Below are 17,125 nucleotides of genomic sequence, written 5' to 3'. Positions count from 1 at the left end.
GCACAGTTCTGGTCTCCATATTACAAAAAGGTTATCGAGGCCCATGGAGAAGGTTCAAAAAAGATTTACAAGGATGATAGCAGAACTGAGAGGTTATAACGATCAAGAAAGATTGAACAGGCTGGGGCTCTTTTCTCTAGAAAAGAGAAGGCTGAAGGGTGACCTAATAGAAGTCCTTAAAATCGTGTAGTGTTTTAATAAGGTAGACTTAGAGAAGACGTTTCCACTTGTAGGGGCCTTAAGTATAAAATAGTCACTAATAAATCCAGTAGGGAATTCAGGAGAAACTTCTTTACCCAGAGAGTGGTTAGAATGTGAAACTTGCTATCACCTGGGAGTAGTTGAGGCGACTAGCCTCGATGCATTTAAGGGGAAGCTAGATAAGTACATGAGGGCGAAAGAAGTAGAAGGATGTGCTGAGAGGGTGAGATGAAGTAGGGCGGGAGGAGGCTCGTGTGGAGCATAAATGCCAGCATAGTTCTGTTGGGCCGTATGGCCTGTTTCTGTGCTGTAAATTCTATGTAATATGTAAAAAATAATTTCAATTAGCCATACTGATAGTGAAAGATTTTTGACTTTACCCTACAGCATGGGACAATCAAGGCTGTCATTTATTTTTTTCTCCTAAGAATCATTTGTAGACAGATGATGAACAGCAGTGCGATTCACCACATAGTAATGGATCTGGGTCTCTGACCAAAACCCTTCACATCACTGCGTGACCCAATCTTAGCCATGCTGCTCTGGAGGTCAGGCAAAAACTCCCTTGGGAGCCAGGCAAAAGAAAAAAAGGGGAAGAAAACGGTTTGAAAAGTTGGGTACTTGTATCCTGTTTTGTGAGATCTTAAGAACAGCATCGATGTGCTTGATAGCTTTTACCTTCCTCCAGGTGAGACACCATCTGGGACATTACATTCCAGTTTCAAAAATGTCAGCAATTAAATACGTTTTAAAAATTGCATACCTGCACCTCGCAGGTAGTGGTACTCACGCACAACACTAAAACCCCTGAACGTGATCATGTAATAATCTACTCTGGTAACAATTACCCATTTTTTCAGTACATGTTAAAAGGAGTGTTGTTTTTTAAGCTTGTACCATTGAAAATATGTTAAGAGTTGATCATTTAGTTGCAGTGATTTCTGGGACTTGTTTACCATCACTTACCAGGACTACTGCAGTTCAAACCAGTTGCCTGCAGGTGGAGCTGTTGAAATAAAATAAAATTACTGCAGCACAAAAGGAGATCATTTTCTATCTTTGTGCTCTCAGCGGGGAACCTCTGCCCTGGGAGCGCTTATCAGAAATTCGGACACACACTGAGCCACTTTCCCATGACTGTACTTTAAATGGTTTCAAAAATCAAAAGTTTCCCATCTAGTGTTACAGGCGGCTGAGACTTCCCACCGAAAGCACAAAGTCAGAAAATGACCCTTAAAATGAAGGAGTTTCAAGACAATCTACATTTGTTATTTATAAGCTGGTATCCAAATCAGAGAAGGAACCTGAATTGGGCATTAGGTTTCTTCAAAGTACAGGCAGATGAGGTATGCATTTCTAGCTAAAACCATTCCATTCCATTCATCCTGGTCAAGTGGCATAAGTTGATGTGCCAAGGGCAGGTAGGACATAGACGGTCTCCCTTGTAATTCCCCTTTCCTATGTCAGGAGATTTACAGGAACTGTTTCCACACTTGCTTTTATGCATCTCTTTTTGGTCAGTTTGGTATGGAATTGCAGGTCTTGGAGGTCTTGCCCACCCTCTCATTTGGAGAATGACACATACTGCAAAGATGTCAATCAAAAACTAAATATGAGGAAAGGTTTTCACATGCATTCCTTTCCTGTCAGTTTGGCTTAGTTTGGTAACACAGTCGTCTTTCACTATCTCATTGCTGTTTGTGGGATCTTGCTGTATGAAAATTGGCTGACATGTTTCCTACATTGCAATAGTGACTACACTTCAAAAGTACTTCATTGGCTGTAAAGCGCTTAGCGATGTCCTGAGGTTGTGAAAGGCAATCTATAAATGCAAGTTCTTTCTTTCAAACAGAAGGTTATGGGATCAAGTCCCACTCCAGGTGTTGAGCACATGATCTAAGCTGACGCTTTAATGCAGTGCTACATTGCTGGAAGTACTGTCTGCTAAGTGAGACGTTAAACTGAGGCCCTTGTCTGACTATTCACGTGGACGTAGAAAATCCCATGGCACTATTCGAAGAAGAGCAGAGAATTCAATATTCATCCTCAACCAACACCATCAAGAGTTTAACTAGCCATTTATCTCCATTGTTATTGTGGATCCTTCTGTGCAAATTAGATGTCACATTTGCCTACCGAGCGACATTGACTGAATTTTGAAACCAATTTGTTGGCTGTAAAGCATTTTAAGATGCCCTGAAGATGTGAAAGCTACTATATAAGTGCAAGTTGTTTCTTTGCAAACGATGTTGTATGCAAAAACCAAAGCAACAATAATTTAAGCCTGCTTAGTATAATATTCATAACGTGCAGTGAATCTTTCCCAAGTGTATCTTTATGGTAGCAACACATCTCCGACTATAAAAATGGGGAGGGGAGTAATCATTTGATTTACTCCAGTGTAAACAATGTGAACCCGATTTTCCGATTTCCTATTTGTGCCGTCAAGGTCTCAATCTCATATCAAGCTTAATTAACTTTTTCAAAATCTTAACAGCACCGTTGGTTCCGTATGTTCTTTATTGTGTGATGTAAAATTCAATAACCCTTCCTCCCAGAATGTTCTGTAGAAAAATGATTTCTTTGAAAATTGTTTTTCATTGCAGAAATTGCAAAACTCTTGTGAAATTGCGCTGTAAGATATTAATGTGCCAACAATTAGCGGCTTAATGCAGGTGTGTGAAAATTCCCTTGTCTTTTTAAAAACAAAAGCATGTGTAAGAATTTGATATAAATGCACTGTGTTCGAAGGCTTATATCACACAGCACTATTTCATTTAAAGGGAGAGCGACCCAGAGAATTGGAGCCACAGTGTTGTAACCCTGTCTCCAACCCAGGCTCCTACTGGGCACGGCTCCCCACCTCGGAGTGCAAAATCAACGGATTTACTCTTTTACTTCATGTTAGGACTTGAACACATGATCAAGGCTGATACTCCAGTGCATGGTCGGAGGTTCCGTCTTTTGGATGAGAGATTAAACTGAAGTGCCATCCAACAATAGATTAACTGGTTATTCATCCCATTGATATTTGTGCGACATTACTGTGCACAAAATGGCTGCTCCACTGCTTGCAAAGCAACAATGTAATTTATTTCATGTGACTACACTTCAAATTAATTTATTTTGTGTAAAGTACTTTGATATATCCTGAAATACTTGACCTGCTATATAGATGCAAGACCTTTCCTTCTCTCTCTACTTGTCAAATGAAGGGGCCAAAAATCCATGGCTCTTCCAGCACACTCCTGCTGTAAGACCAGTAGGAGCACAAAAGAAGGGCCAGAAATTATTCTGGGACCTGCTATGCCGGGTCTATGTAATTCTAGGTAGCAAGACCAGCAATGTAGGAGTGGGTGGTGCCAGGAGTGGGACTCCCAACATTAGGGCCAGGATTTCAACCTGGAGCCGGGAAAGGGGTGGGGGTTTAAATCGCCAACGGGAAACCCGGAAGTACGAGTTTCCTGGATGTCCTTACGATCTTGATGTAAGGACATCTTTGAATTTTTTTTGCCAGTTTCCCGTCCGACAGGCCGGCCTGATTTACAGGCTGGTCTCAGTCAGACGGGAGCAGAGCAAGGAAGAGGACACCTTCAGGTAAGTGTTCAGGTAAGTCTTAGATTGTATGGATGGAAGGGGCATGGGTGGGCACGGGGGCATTGGTGGCATGGGGATCACCGGGGTGGGGGGGGGGGTGGAGAACTCAGTCATGGTAGGTGGGGTGGTCAGTCATCGGAGGTCAGACATGGGGGAGTCAGTCACCGAGGGTGTGGGGGGTCGGGGGTCACGCGATCGTTGGGAGTGGGGCATCAGCAATCGTTGGGGAGATCGCTGCACAAAGGCTTGTTGGGCCTGGGGAAGCACTCCAGCTCCTCCGGGCCCACAAGCTGTGCTATAAAGGCACTTAACTGCAGTTTTGGGCCTTCTCTCCTGCTCTCACATGGCGTGAAGGAGAAGGCCCGGGAATCCCGGCCCCCAGAGGTTGAAATTGCAAAACTTGAAAAACCTTGAAAGGTTTTAGTGACCAACCCGCTTCCTGAGAGCAGGTTGGTCTCCCGCCCCGGTGAAAACTGGAAATGGACGGGTTGAAGGCAAGTCTGAAATTGTTGCAATTTTCAATGCCCCACCGCCCCCAACCCACCCGTTTTTCCCTTTTAAAATCTGCCCTAGGTGTTCTTGCATCCCTGACCTCTAAAGAGGACTGGTGGAACATCAACAGTGGAACCAAACACCTCAAGCGACCAAATAGCGGGCATGGGCCCCACCTGGAACTCCAGATCTCAATGTAGCCTGCACCCCCAGAGATAGATAAATATATATATATATATATCCGGGAGGTGGGAGGGGCGTGAGCCTGACCCCAACCCTTCTGGCCCAGCCACATTCCTGAAATTTTCTGACAGATTGAGACAGGTGGGCATCTGCTGCTGTGATGCAAAGTGGGAAAATTCCCTCTGACCCCAGAAATTCTAGCTCAAACCTGCGATCTCCACCACCTAGAAGGACAAGGGCAGCAGGCGCATGGGAACAACACCACCTGCACGTTCCCCTCCAAGTCACACACCATCCTGACTTGGAAATCTATCGCTGTTCCTTCATCGTCGCTGGGTCGAAATCCTGGAACTCCCTACCTAACGGCACTGTGAGAGAACCTTCACCACACGGACTGCAGCGATTCAAGAAGGCGGCTCACCACCACCTTCTCTAGGGCAATTAGGGATGGACAATAAATGTTGGCCTTGCCAGCGACGCCCAGGTCCCATGAATGACTTAAAAAAAAGGTCAGTAGTGGAGGTCTTCGGCAGGCACATCCTTACATTTAAGAGGGATGTGCCCCTGCCCTCTTTCCCCCCCTCCCCTCCCCCCCACCCCGGCGCCCATGGATTGTCAGTCCCAAAAATTATTTGCCCGTTATAGCTTTGCCACTCTGGCTCAAACAAGTCTATTCCAGAGAAAAAGAAAGTAGTTAAGTGAGGCCTAAGGGTTAAACAAAATGTTTTAAACCTTAATTTGCATAAATAAATGAATGTACTGTACTTAACATTTTAAGCCATGTTACATATTCGTAACTGGCGTGTGGTACTTTTTAAATGCAATACAAAGAAATGGATGCTGCAGCCATATTTTACGTAGCTCTAGTATGCTTGTCTCTCCTTAGTCAGCACCAATAAAAGTTAACCTTGGTGCATCAATGTCTAGCTATAAGTAACTTTTTTTAATCTGTCCTGACCTGTTGCATATAACAAGATTCAAATTTTTTTTATATTAAGAGACTTTTAAAATAAAATATTAATAAGACATTTATTCGTGCTGCAAGTACAATTATGAATAATGGTTACAAGGCAGATTGCAATAACTGGATCCATTAGACTCTTAACAATAAAGTAAAATGCTTCAAAGGAATGAAAAGGCAACAGAAATTGTTCTGTTTATTGAGTCAGATTTATCGTAGCTTAAAACATGAAATAAGTTGAAAATGTGTTGATGAAGCATTTATATATCGCTTAACAAGTAACAAGAATATATTAACCAAATCATATTTTTTATTTGGGAAGGTCAGTACAGATTGGATTCCAAAGTAGTTGTTTTTTTTTAAAACATTTACAACTTTTCCTTTCACTTTATTACCTAGCATTTCAAATATAATTATTTTGAATAGCACTCTTCCTTTACTGAGATTATTCAATTGTTCACTAAAGTGTAGGAAATACTGTGGGTGTTGTATTTAAACAGATTCCTTTAAAGGAACAGGATTTGCCTTTGAAAAATCCTAAGCACAATAATAAAAGACTTTTGCTTGCTGTCATATGGTTTTTGTGTGAGCAGTTAACAGAATTACAGATCTTTTAATAATTGCCATGAGGCACTTGAGGGAGGCAGACATAGGCATGAGGTGTTTTGCTTAGATTAATGGGATTTCCATCCAGTCGAATGAGCTCCAGGGCCTTGCGAACATAGTGTATGTCCTTTGAATTGCAGAAAGTGTCATCATCAATCTGCTGAACATTGTTGTTCTGAAAACATGAAAACAAAATAAATTGGCACATTAGTTTAATAAGATATAAGTAATGTTATATTTCCATCTGGAGCTGTGCCCTCCCCTATCTCTGTAGCTTCCTCCAGCACTATAACCCCCCCCCCACCACCATACTTTCTGTTCCTCTGACTCTGGCTTCTTGTGCATCCCCCACTCTCTCTGCCCCACAATTGGCAGCCGTGCCTAGATCCCAATTTCTGAAATTCCCTCTCTAAACATATGACCATACAAGAAAGGACAGATGAAGGCTAGCTGGTGCATTAAGCCTGTCTCATACTGTTGTGGTGCACACCATGGCCCCCACCCAGGCGTTCCCCCTCCCACCACCAACCAGCTGCACAATCTCTTGGGAGATGCAAAATGAAAATGGAAGGAAAAAAAACTTTAGGCCAATTTAGAGAAAGGAACTTGGTACATTGATCTCTGACCCCCCCCGCACCACCTGCCATAGGCAATCACGAAAATTCCAGGAGGCCAAAGTGACTGGGAGACACATCCTCCAATACCCCATCTACCTACTGTATGCAGTTATGTCGGTCACACTCAGGAACCCCTCCAGGTTCCTGTTGGATGTCTGTCGTGAATCCACACTCGCTGTGCAAGCTGGCAACTTGTTCCATAATAAACCCCTCCACCTCTCTTCCTTTAAGACTCTCCTTAAAGTTCAACCCTTTGACCAAGCTTTCCACCACCCGCCCTAATTTCTCCTTATTTGGCTTGCCATCTGTTTTCCCTTATGCCTCGGGACGCTTTTCTATGTTACTTTTCACTGTTCGACATGATCAGCAGGCTTCGTATTAACCAGACGAGATTTGTGTTGGTACCATTTAGGGTGCCTTTACACTGCAACTGTTGGGTTCCAGCAAGACGGAACTGCTGATGCATTGCCTGAATCCTGTCTGGCTGAACTGTAACAGTTTTGCCCAGGAGGGAGCTGTATGCTGCTTGGATATTGGTATGAGCAGAGCTTTCTTCCAACAGTTAAAAAAATATATGTGGTTAGAAAGTGGGAAAGGGAAGAATCCCCACTCACTAAACATTTAAATTGAGCTTAGGGAAGTTTAACAAGTGTCCAGGGTGTCCAATAGACTCTCACGAGCAATGTGTAAACTGGATGGACATTGCATTGGATTCACACTCCACGCAGCATGAAACTGAACCGTGTGAGACCAACCCATCCAGGGAATCTCACTCTGATACACTCCAGAGTCAGATTGGGCCCTGACTCCAGATTTGCACTGTTGGTTTTGTGTCAGTGCAAAGAGCGAATTGCTTTGCATCGACACTACAGTTCGAGTGTAAGTTCATTCTTAAACTGTATAATGTTATGAGTCCACAAAAAACATGTTATATTTTAACCTGGTTAACTGCAAAAACACCACTATTCTAAAGATGAAATTAAATTCAGAGATTTAGTACATCGAAAATGTTCAACCAAGCACCAGATACATTGCATGGAGTGTATGCCTGATTGAAAGGTGTGATGAGCAGAGTGTGAATATTCCTGAGGCTACATTTAGTGTAGTCATTGGTTTGCGTAGCAACTGAGCTACTTGAGATGGGTACAAATGTCTATATTCCTATTTGTGGGAGTTTGAAGAGATAGGCAGACAGACATCCATACTGCACTTGGATAATTGTTGGTCCCTAGTTATATTAATTTTGGAGGGAGTGGTGACAGCAGGTTACCAGGGTATTTGCAATAAATGTGCAACATGGATGGTGTATCTTTTACCTGTAGGTTAATAGAACGAAGACCCTCTGGCAGAGGAAGTGGGACGAAATTCAGCACATTGCCAGCCAGATATAGAGAAACAAGGTTGTTCATATCCTATCAAATAGGAGGGAAAAGGAACAGTGAGAAAACAATGCCCAATATCATCAATGAGCACAATGCCGTGGGAAAATGGCGATGACTGTCATCCATGTTTATAATTGGTACAGAGAGTAAAGAATATTGATGAGCCAGTTCCCAAGTGTAAGATTGTTAATCCTTAGCTCTCACTTCATAGAATCATAGAAGTTACAACATGGAAACAGGCCCTTCGGCCCAACATGTCCATGTCGCCCAGTTTATACCACTAAGCTAGTCCCAATTGCCTGCACTTGGCCCATATCCCTCTATACCCATCTTACCCATGTAACTGTCCAAATGCTTTTTAAAAGACAAAATTGTACCCGCCTCTACTACTGCCTCTGGCAGCTCGTTCCAGACACTCACCACCCTTTGAGTGAAAAAATTGCCCCTCTGGACCCTTTTGTATCTCTCCCCTCTCACCTTAAATCTATGCCCCCTCGTTATAGACTCCCCTACCTTTGGGAAAAGATTTTGACTATCGACCTTATCTATGCCCCTCATTATTTTATAGACTTCTATAAGATCACCCCTTAACCTCCTACTCTCCAGGGAAAAAAGTCCCAGTCTGTCTAACCTCTCCCTGTAAGTCAAACCATCAAGTCCCGGTAGCATCCTAGTAAATCTTTTCTGCACTCTTTCTAGTTTTATAATATCCTTTCTATAATAGGGTGACCAGAACTGTACACAGTACTCCAAGTGTGGCCTCACCAATGCCCTGTACAACTTCAACAAGACATCCCAACTCCTGCATTCAATGTTCTGACCAATGAAACCAAGCATGCCGAATGCCTTCTTCACCACCCTATCCACCTGTGACTCCACTTTCAAGGAGCTATGAATCTGTACTCCTAGATCTCTTTGTTCTATAACTCTCCCCAACGCCCTACCATTAACGGAGTAGGTCCTGGCCCGATTCGATCTACCAAAATGCATCACCTCACATTTATCTAAATTAAACTCCATCTGCCATTCATCGGCCCACTGGCCCAATTGATCAAGATCCCGTTGCAATCCCAGATAACTTTCTTCACTGTCCACAATGCCACCAATCTTGGTGTCATCTGCAAACTTACTAACCATGCCTCCTAAATTCTCATCCAAATCATTAATATAAATAACAAATAACAGCGGACCCAGCACCGATCCCTGAGGCACACCGCTGGACACAGGCATCCAGTTTGAAAAACAACCCTCCACAACCACCCTCTGTCTTCTGTCGTCAAGCCAATTTTGTATCCAATTGGCTACCTCACCTTGGATCCCATGAGATTTAACCTTATGTAACAACCTACCATGCGGTACCTTGTCAAATGCTTTGCTGAAGTCCATGTAGACCACGTCTACTGCACAGCCCTCATCTATCTTCTTGGTTACCCCTTCAAAAAACTCAATCAAATTCGTGAGACGTGATTTTCCTCTCACAAAACCATGCTGACTGTTCCTAATCAGTCCCTGCCTCTCCAAATGCCTGTAGATCCTGTCCCTCAGAATACCCTCGAACAACTTACCCACTACAGATGTCAGGCTCACTGTAGTTCCCAGGCTTTTCCCTGCCGCCCTTCTTAAACAAAGGCACAACATTTGCTACCCTCCAATCTTCAGGCACCTCACCTGTAGCGGTGGATGATTCAAATATCTCTGCTAGGGGACCCGCAATTTCCTCCCTAACCTCCCATAACGTCCTGGGATACATTTCATCAGGTCCCGGAGATTTATCTACCTTGATGCGCGTTAAGACTTCCAGCACCTCCCTCTCTGTAATGTGTACACTCCTCAAGACATCACTATTTATTTCCCCAAGTTCCCTAACATCCATGCCTTTCTCAACCGTAAATACCGATGTGAAATATTCATTCAGGATCTCACCCATTTCTTGTGGTTCCGCACATAGATGACCTTGTTGATCCTTAAGAGGCCCTACTCTTTCCCTAGTTACCCTTTTGCCCTTTATGTATTTGTAGAAGCTCTTTGGATTCACCTTTGCCTGATCTGCCAAAGCAATCTCATATCCCCTTTTTGCCCTCCTGATTTCTCTCTTAACTCTACTCCGGCAATCTCTATACTCTTCAAGGGATCCACTTGATCCCAGCTGCCTATGCATGTCATATGCCTCCTTCTTCTTTTTGACTAGTGCCTCAATCTCCCGAGTCATCCAAGGTTCCCTACTTCTACCAGCCTTGCCCTTCACTTTATAAGGAATGTGCTTACCCTGAACCCTGGTTAACACACTTTTGAAAGCCTCCCACTTACCAGACGTCCCTTTGCCTGCCAACAGACTCTCCCAATCAACTTCTGAAAGTTCCTGTCTAATACCATCAAAATTGGCCTTTCCCCAATTTAGAATTTTAACTTTTGGGCCAGACCTATCCTTCTCCATAGCTATCTTAAAACTAATGGAATTATGATCACTTGTCCCAAAGTGATCCCTCACTAACACTTCTGTCACCTGCCCTTCCTTATTTCCCAAGAGGAGGTCAAGTTTTGCCCCCTCTCTAGTCGGGCCATCCACATACTGAATGAGAAATTCCTCCTGAATACACTCGACAAATTTCTCTCCATCCAAGCCCCTAATGCTATGGCTGTCCCAGTCAATGTTGGGAAAGTTAAAGTCCCCTACTATTACCACCCTATTTTTCTTGCAGCTGTCTGTAATCTCCTTACATATTTGCTCCTCAATTTCCCGTTGACTATTTGGGGGTCTGTAGTACAATCCTATCAAAGTGATCTCTCCCTTCTTATTTTTCAGTTCTACCCATATAGACTCAGTGGGCGAACCCTCGGATATATCCCCTCTCACTACTGCCGTGATGTTCTCCCTAATCAAGAACGCAACTCCCCCTCCTCTCTTACCTCCTGCTTTATCTTTCCTATAGCATCTGTACCCTGGAACATTGAGCTGCCAGTCCTGCCCCTCCCTTATCCATGTTTCAGTGGAGTTTTCACCAAACAACAACTCTGCTTCATGAAGGTGAAGGTAAAGATGATTTCAGACTTTTTTTTTGTCTTTTTATCTGTCCTGAAGTGGAGTGCTGCCACAAAGTGCTTCCTAAAGTGGTGCAGCCTGAAGCTAGCAGACATATCGAGGGAAAACTGAATCTAATTGAAAGCTGAGTCCAAGTTTGAACTTGGGGGAGGCGGGAGCAAAAATCCGCAGGCCATCCATCCCGCTGTACGGGCTGGGATGTGTCCATTGGTGAGCTCTGGCATAGGCCCCTCCAATGAGGTCAGGGAGGAGGTCACCCTATTTGCATAGTTCAGATGGGTGCCTGTACCAATAGGGGCATTTTTGGGTACCCACCAGAGGGGGAAACTTGCAAAATGCAGCAGGGGGTGCCTGCTTTGGGGGAGCAGTCTCCCTGCCCAGAAAGATGTCCTTTGTGGCCCGTCGGTTTATAAGGGAGCTGAAAAAAAACTGTAGAAATGTTTTAAATCTTCAGGGGTCCAGACCATGACCCCTAGATATGTCCCATTTCCACTGCATGACAGGCTGGTCTCATACCCATGAGCCCCCTTCCTTGGCCTTGCGTCCTGTGACATACAGGGCAAACAGAGTCTCTACCCCAAACAAGGCTCATGGAAACAAGCGGGAGACATTGGGACATGGCGTATCCGGGTCCTGGCCTAATTTATGGCGCTTCTCCCACAACTTTACTAGACTTATGACACGTGGACTGCAGATTTTCAGTCCCAAGGATCACTGAATGTTAAAATAATTTTGTTTTGGCTTTTAAAGGAAGCGTCCAACTTTAGTAAAACAATGAGAAATCTATGGTCAAATTTTACAAAAGCTTTTATCGGCATAATACTATCTGTAAATTTTATTTACTGGACAGACACTTTCAAAAGCTACCATTGGGATGATTCTTCAATCAACATCGCTAAAAACAGATCAACTGGTCATTTATCTCATTGCTGTTTGCGGGACATTGATGTGTGCAATTTAGCTGCCACGTTTCCCTTAAAAAGAACAGTGACTGCACTTCAAAAGTACTTTGTTGGCAGTGAAGCATCTTGGGGACATTCTGAGGTTGTAAATGGAGCCATATAAATGCAAGTTCTTTCTTCAGATGCTGGTTCAGCTGGCCCAAAAAGTGAAGCATTTGTAGCATTTCCATTCCCACCAGGATTGTAAAAACATTGGGTAAGCTGTACCTTGCTGTATATTTTTATTTAAATAATCTTCATGGTTGAGCAGTGAAGTAATAGTCAGCAAACTGGTCTTAAGCAAAGTGTGTATATTATAGGTTGAATTTACTCACCTCAGTTCCCAAGCTGGGAGACACATGAGACGAGAGGAGTGGGCAGGAGCATCAGTGCTGCTCTCTCATAGCCCTATCTCTGACCCGATTCATGATTAGGATTATTGGTTAGTTGACCTAGGAGGGATTTTAGTTTTAAGCTACAACTTATTTCTGATATGGGGGTAATTTTGACTTCTGGCGATATTGATTCAGGTGCCCGTTATACATCTCTCCTGATTTTTACATTCATTGACTTCAATCAGGAGAGATGTATAACGGGTGGCTGAATCGATATCGCCTGTTTTACGCTATTCCCCAAAGTCAAAATTACCCCCGTAAACTCAGGTTCAGCACCATATTTCTATGAAGAGAATATTGAGAGTAAATATTTATTTTGAAGTAAAAAAAATAAAACTTATGGTTGAAGAAAAGCGTAAATACTTGCGTTTTCCACAGTTAGGAAAAAAACAAGATGGAAGCTAAGCTGGCACAGACAGCTCTGAAAACTGCTCCAGAGTCATCTTTGATTGGACAATAATTGTGACATAGTTTACATGGGCAAATCCCATTATAAGTGTGGAATTCATAATGGGAAAAGTTGACACAAAGTGTGACAAAAACGTGACAACACAAACTTATGTAGTGCAGACAGGATGTGTGTGCAGATGAAAGATTTTCAAAGGAGATATATATATATAATATAGATATGGATATGACAAAAGGAGCAAAGATCTGCTGCATAAAGGAAGTTCAATCAACTTACAATTAATTGAAATTTGCATTAATATTTGAAAGTTGACCTCATAATATTTTTTTTAAAGTACTAAAGTTTATAATAATGGCTCCTACTTTGAATGCCTCTTTCTTTATCCCATTGCTGTGCAGTTTGTTGTAACTTGCATCAATGTTGATCATAGTGTTGGGAAGCTCAGGGAGCTGCTCGAGGTCATTTGAAGCAACCATTAGATCCACCAGTTCAGGCAGCTGCCTTAAAGCATCTTCATCAATTGAAGAAATCATATTACCTGTCACATCAATCCTCTTTAGGTGATCTAAGATAATAATAACACAATTAAAATACTTCGGAAAATAAAGCTTAACTATTTCTTCGTGGAACAGTTACAAATACAGTGATCCCCTTTTAATATCTATCTGGTTTTAACAAATCCCACATGTGTATGTGTATGCAATATTAAAAAGACAAGCCTCCTTCAGAGCAGTTCTTGGACTGTTGTTCCCTGCTGTTTCTAATAGAGCTGCTCCTTGACACTGTCTGTAACCGACATCACTGGGGGCAGAGACAAAGTTGACGTGTTTATAAAAAAAATCAAAGAAATTTATGATAAGTCAAATATTCATTTCATAAAATGGGGGAGTACCTTGAACAAAATGCATTCTGCCCAGACTTTCCTTCCCCATTTGGTAACAAATTTATTGTAGATATAAATGATACTGCACACACTGGGACAGATAATATGCTCCCATTTCAGAGCTGCCCCAATTACTGCTTCTGAAGCACTGCATGGTCCTGGGCCCAAATGAATTGGCCTTGCAACGTAAAGTGAATTCAGTTCATTTCAATATTTCTGTGGTGCTCCTGGACAAAGGTCCCCAGTGAAGAATTAGCCATTGGAGGCTTTCACAAAAGGTACGCATTTAAAGAACTCCCTATAACAAGGAGATGGCAGCCCAGGACCGCATTGGGAAGTTTTTAAAGCTGGTTGCCCTTTCAACGCCCATTGTTAACATATGAACAAGAGTTGGCCAGTCAGCTCCTCGAGCCTGTTCTGCCATTCAATTAGATCATGGCTGATCTGTATCTTAACTCCATTTACCCGTGTTGGTTCCATATCCCTTAATACCTTTACCTAATTGAACTTTTCAATTGACTTGGCCTGAATAGTATTTTGCCAAAGGCCGCTTAGGTCCAAAGTGGATGACTTCCCCTCACTGAACTCCATCTGCCACAGTTTTGCCCACTCACTTAATCCATCAATGACCCGTTGCAACTTTCTGCTCCCATCTACACGACTTACTGTGCCACCTAACTTAGTGTCGTCAGCAAACTTAGATACATGGCTCTCTATTGCTTCATCTAAGTCATTGTTAACAGGCACTGCTCAGGCACATGATGGTGGCTTTGGCCTGATTTGAATGAAAGTCTTGGCCCTAATGAGCCTTGCATGCAGGAGATGAGCAGACTCCTAGGGGGTAATTTTAACCCCCAAGAACGGGTGGGTTGGGGGCGGGTGGGAGGTTAAATTAATAGCTTTTTGAAGCTGGACCATATCCCGGCTCCAACTCACCCACTTCTGGGTTTGACCCAGGCGTGTAAGTAAAGCAGACGATACGTAATCACGATACTTAAAGGGGCAATGTACCTCATTGAAATAATTGAGGTACATGCGTTTTTGTGTATTTCATAAGTAAAATGAATTTAACCTTACCTTTTCGGGTTTCGCATCGCTTCCGATGCACGTAAGGTAAAAGCAGGCAGGAAGGGCGGATCCATGAGATGAGTGAGGGCCTTTATTACACTGCTTGCGGGCCTGGAGGAACAGGACTGCTTCATCCAGGCCCAACAAGCTCACCTGGCCAACAGGACCCCCGCGATTGGCCGTTCCACCCCCCCCCCACCAGATGCTGGACCCCTCCTCCCCGGTTCCCAATGCTAGATGGACCCTCCCTGATCCTGATGCTGGCTGGGCCCCCACCCAATCCCGTGCTGGCTGGACCCCCCCTCTCAATCCCAATGCAGGCTGGGCCCCACCCCCAATGTCATCCATGTTTTCTCTCTTTTCCCCCCCCCCCCCCCCCCCCCCAAACCTTGTTTGTTCCAGGGCCCACGAACCCTCAATCCCTCTTTCCCTCCCTCTCCGCTCTATGATTTGTGGCTCCTTTCCCTTCTGACAGGCAGCCAGCCTGTCAATCTGGCTGCCTATCACACGGGAAACCTGGAAGTTCAAATACTCACCTTCAATTGAGCTGCGATCGCAAATTGCGATACACTCAATTGGCTTTCGGGTTCCCCACGCGAATATCTACAGACGGACTGGGTTCCAGGCTCCAACTTAAAATCATGCCCCTAGTGATAGGTGCTTCCCGTCCACTCTGCTAAGGACATCAGGCATGTCGTAGGCCCCAGGCCTGGCCAACAATATAGGCCCCAGCATCAAAGCTTTGAAGCACTTCGGTTATCTGCCATCACATTATTACTTTCATTACGTTGTAACCAAGCTACAAGCACCCAAAAAGTATAAAACAGAATAAAAACACACGTTACGTAATCAGACATTAATATTGTCTCATCTTCCATAATAATAAGCTTGAATTTCCACAATTTCATACTTAGCCCAGCAAAATCTCCTTTCTTTATGTTGGTGAGTTTGTTAAAACGTGCATAGAAGTGAGTGGTATCCTTGGGAAGAGGAGGTATGTTTTCGATATCTGTATCATCACAGTAGACAGACCCACTCAGGCAGGTACACAAAAGGCAGGTTGGAAGCCCTGAGAGGTAAAATGAGAAGATAAATATTGGCTTCTTAAAGTTGTACTATTATGATGATGATAACATTTAAGCATGTTTCACCCTGTTTATTTTGCCACTCCACTCCTTTGAGAACAGCTGAAGAATTGACATTCAGGCCTTGAAATTCCTCTGGTCACAATCCTGGAAGTTCAGGTTCACGAAACAGGGTGCCCGCCAGCACTAACCCCGCTGGTGTTTGCAAATTCAGCAGGCCGGGCACCTTTCGATCACCTGAGGGGTCGGAGAGGAATTTTGGCCCTGGGTTTTGTTGGCTTTTTTTTTTCCTCTCCCAGGAGATTACACAGCTGCAGGGGTGGGGGGGGGGAGGGGGAGGGGTAGGAAATGTCTTGCCATCTTGCTTCAGCCATCATGAGTGTGGGGCAGGCTTGATAGACCAGTTGGTCTTTTCATGCCCATCATGTTCGTATGTTTATATGAAGCGTCATGCAAGCACCAATGTCACTTGGAGCACATTTCTGGCCACGACTGGCGGAAATTCCGGCACCCATCTATTTATCTGCCCCTGGTGGAGGTGGTCTTGCGCAGGCCCCTCTCTGACCCCCATCAAGAGTCCTATGTTCCCAATCAAGGGGCCGATGGCCGAGCTGCAGTATTTTTTAAAATTTAAAATACTTTGGGGGGTGGGTCCAAGCTGCTTGCCTGACCCGAACCCTATATACGCCCATGTAGAGCCTGGTATGCCTCCACTTAATTGATGTACCAGCCGCCATTGTTGCACCAGGTCTTAAGTGTGCCTAAGAAGTGGGAACCCTTGGCTCAGGGAGTCTCCATCCCTGGCTTCACCCCCTTGCCTTGACGTTATAAAGGATGGTCGGAAGTTCTACCCCTTGCAAGGCAAAGAGGAAACTCGCAGAATCAACAGAGACCCGGTACAACCGAATATCCGCTGTGTTCCTGTGGTGCCACTGGTCTCCTGCCAGTGGGAATTTGGGGCCTTAATTTCTTAAGTGCTCAGTGAGTGACAGCACTATCCATTGTGTTGCAACCTCAAACCACAACCAATTTACAAGAAGAAGTGCATCTTCATATTAGTACAACTCGAGCATCAGTGGAAATATTTTACAATGGTTACATAATTGGTTGACCAATACAACCCAGAGAGCAGTGGAATATGGAATTTTTCTGCCTGGGAGAATGTTACCAGTGGGTTCTATTTTGGGTCTTTTTTTAAATATCTTTATAAATGATCTGAAGCTAGGCGTCACAAGCACAGTGGCAAAACTTGCAGATGATACAAT

The 17,125-nt window shown here is 43.8% G+C and overlaps 1 protein-coding gene across 1 annotated transcript in view; it reads right to left on the bottom strand.

The window, feature by feature from the left end:
- Positions 1 to 5,628: 5,628 nt before the first annotated feature.
- LOC137334559 (epiphycan-like) overlaps positions 5,629 to 17,125 on the bottom strand; it is a 32,411-nt gene continuing 20,914 nt past the window's right edge. Inside the window, exons 3-6 of the mRNA XM_067999321.1 lie at positions 15,686 to 15,844; positions 13,187 to 13,389; positions 7,974 to 8,069; positions 5,629 to 6,215 (exon numbers count right to left, since the gene is read on the bottom strand). Of these exons, the coding sequence (XP_067855422.1) occupies positions 6,048 to 6,215; positions 7,974 to 8,069; positions 13,187 to 13,389; positions 15,686 to 15,844 (626 nt within the window). The 3' untranslated portion in view covers positions 5,629 to 6,047. The remainder of the gene's footprint in view (positions 6,216 to 7,973; positions 8,070 to 13,186; positions 13,390 to 15,685; positions 15,845 to 17,125) is intronic.

This window comes from Heptranchias perlo, chromosome 18 (assembly GCF_035084215.1).
Source record: "Heptranchias perlo isolate sHepPer1 chromosome 18, sHepPer1.hap1, whole genome shotgun sequence".
NCBI lineage: Eukaryota > Metazoa > Chordata > Chondrichthyes > Hexanchiformes > Hexanchidae > Heptranchias > Heptranchias perlo.
Note: the sequence above shows the minus strand (reverse complement) of the source record. Positions and strands in the feature narration are given on the sequence as shown.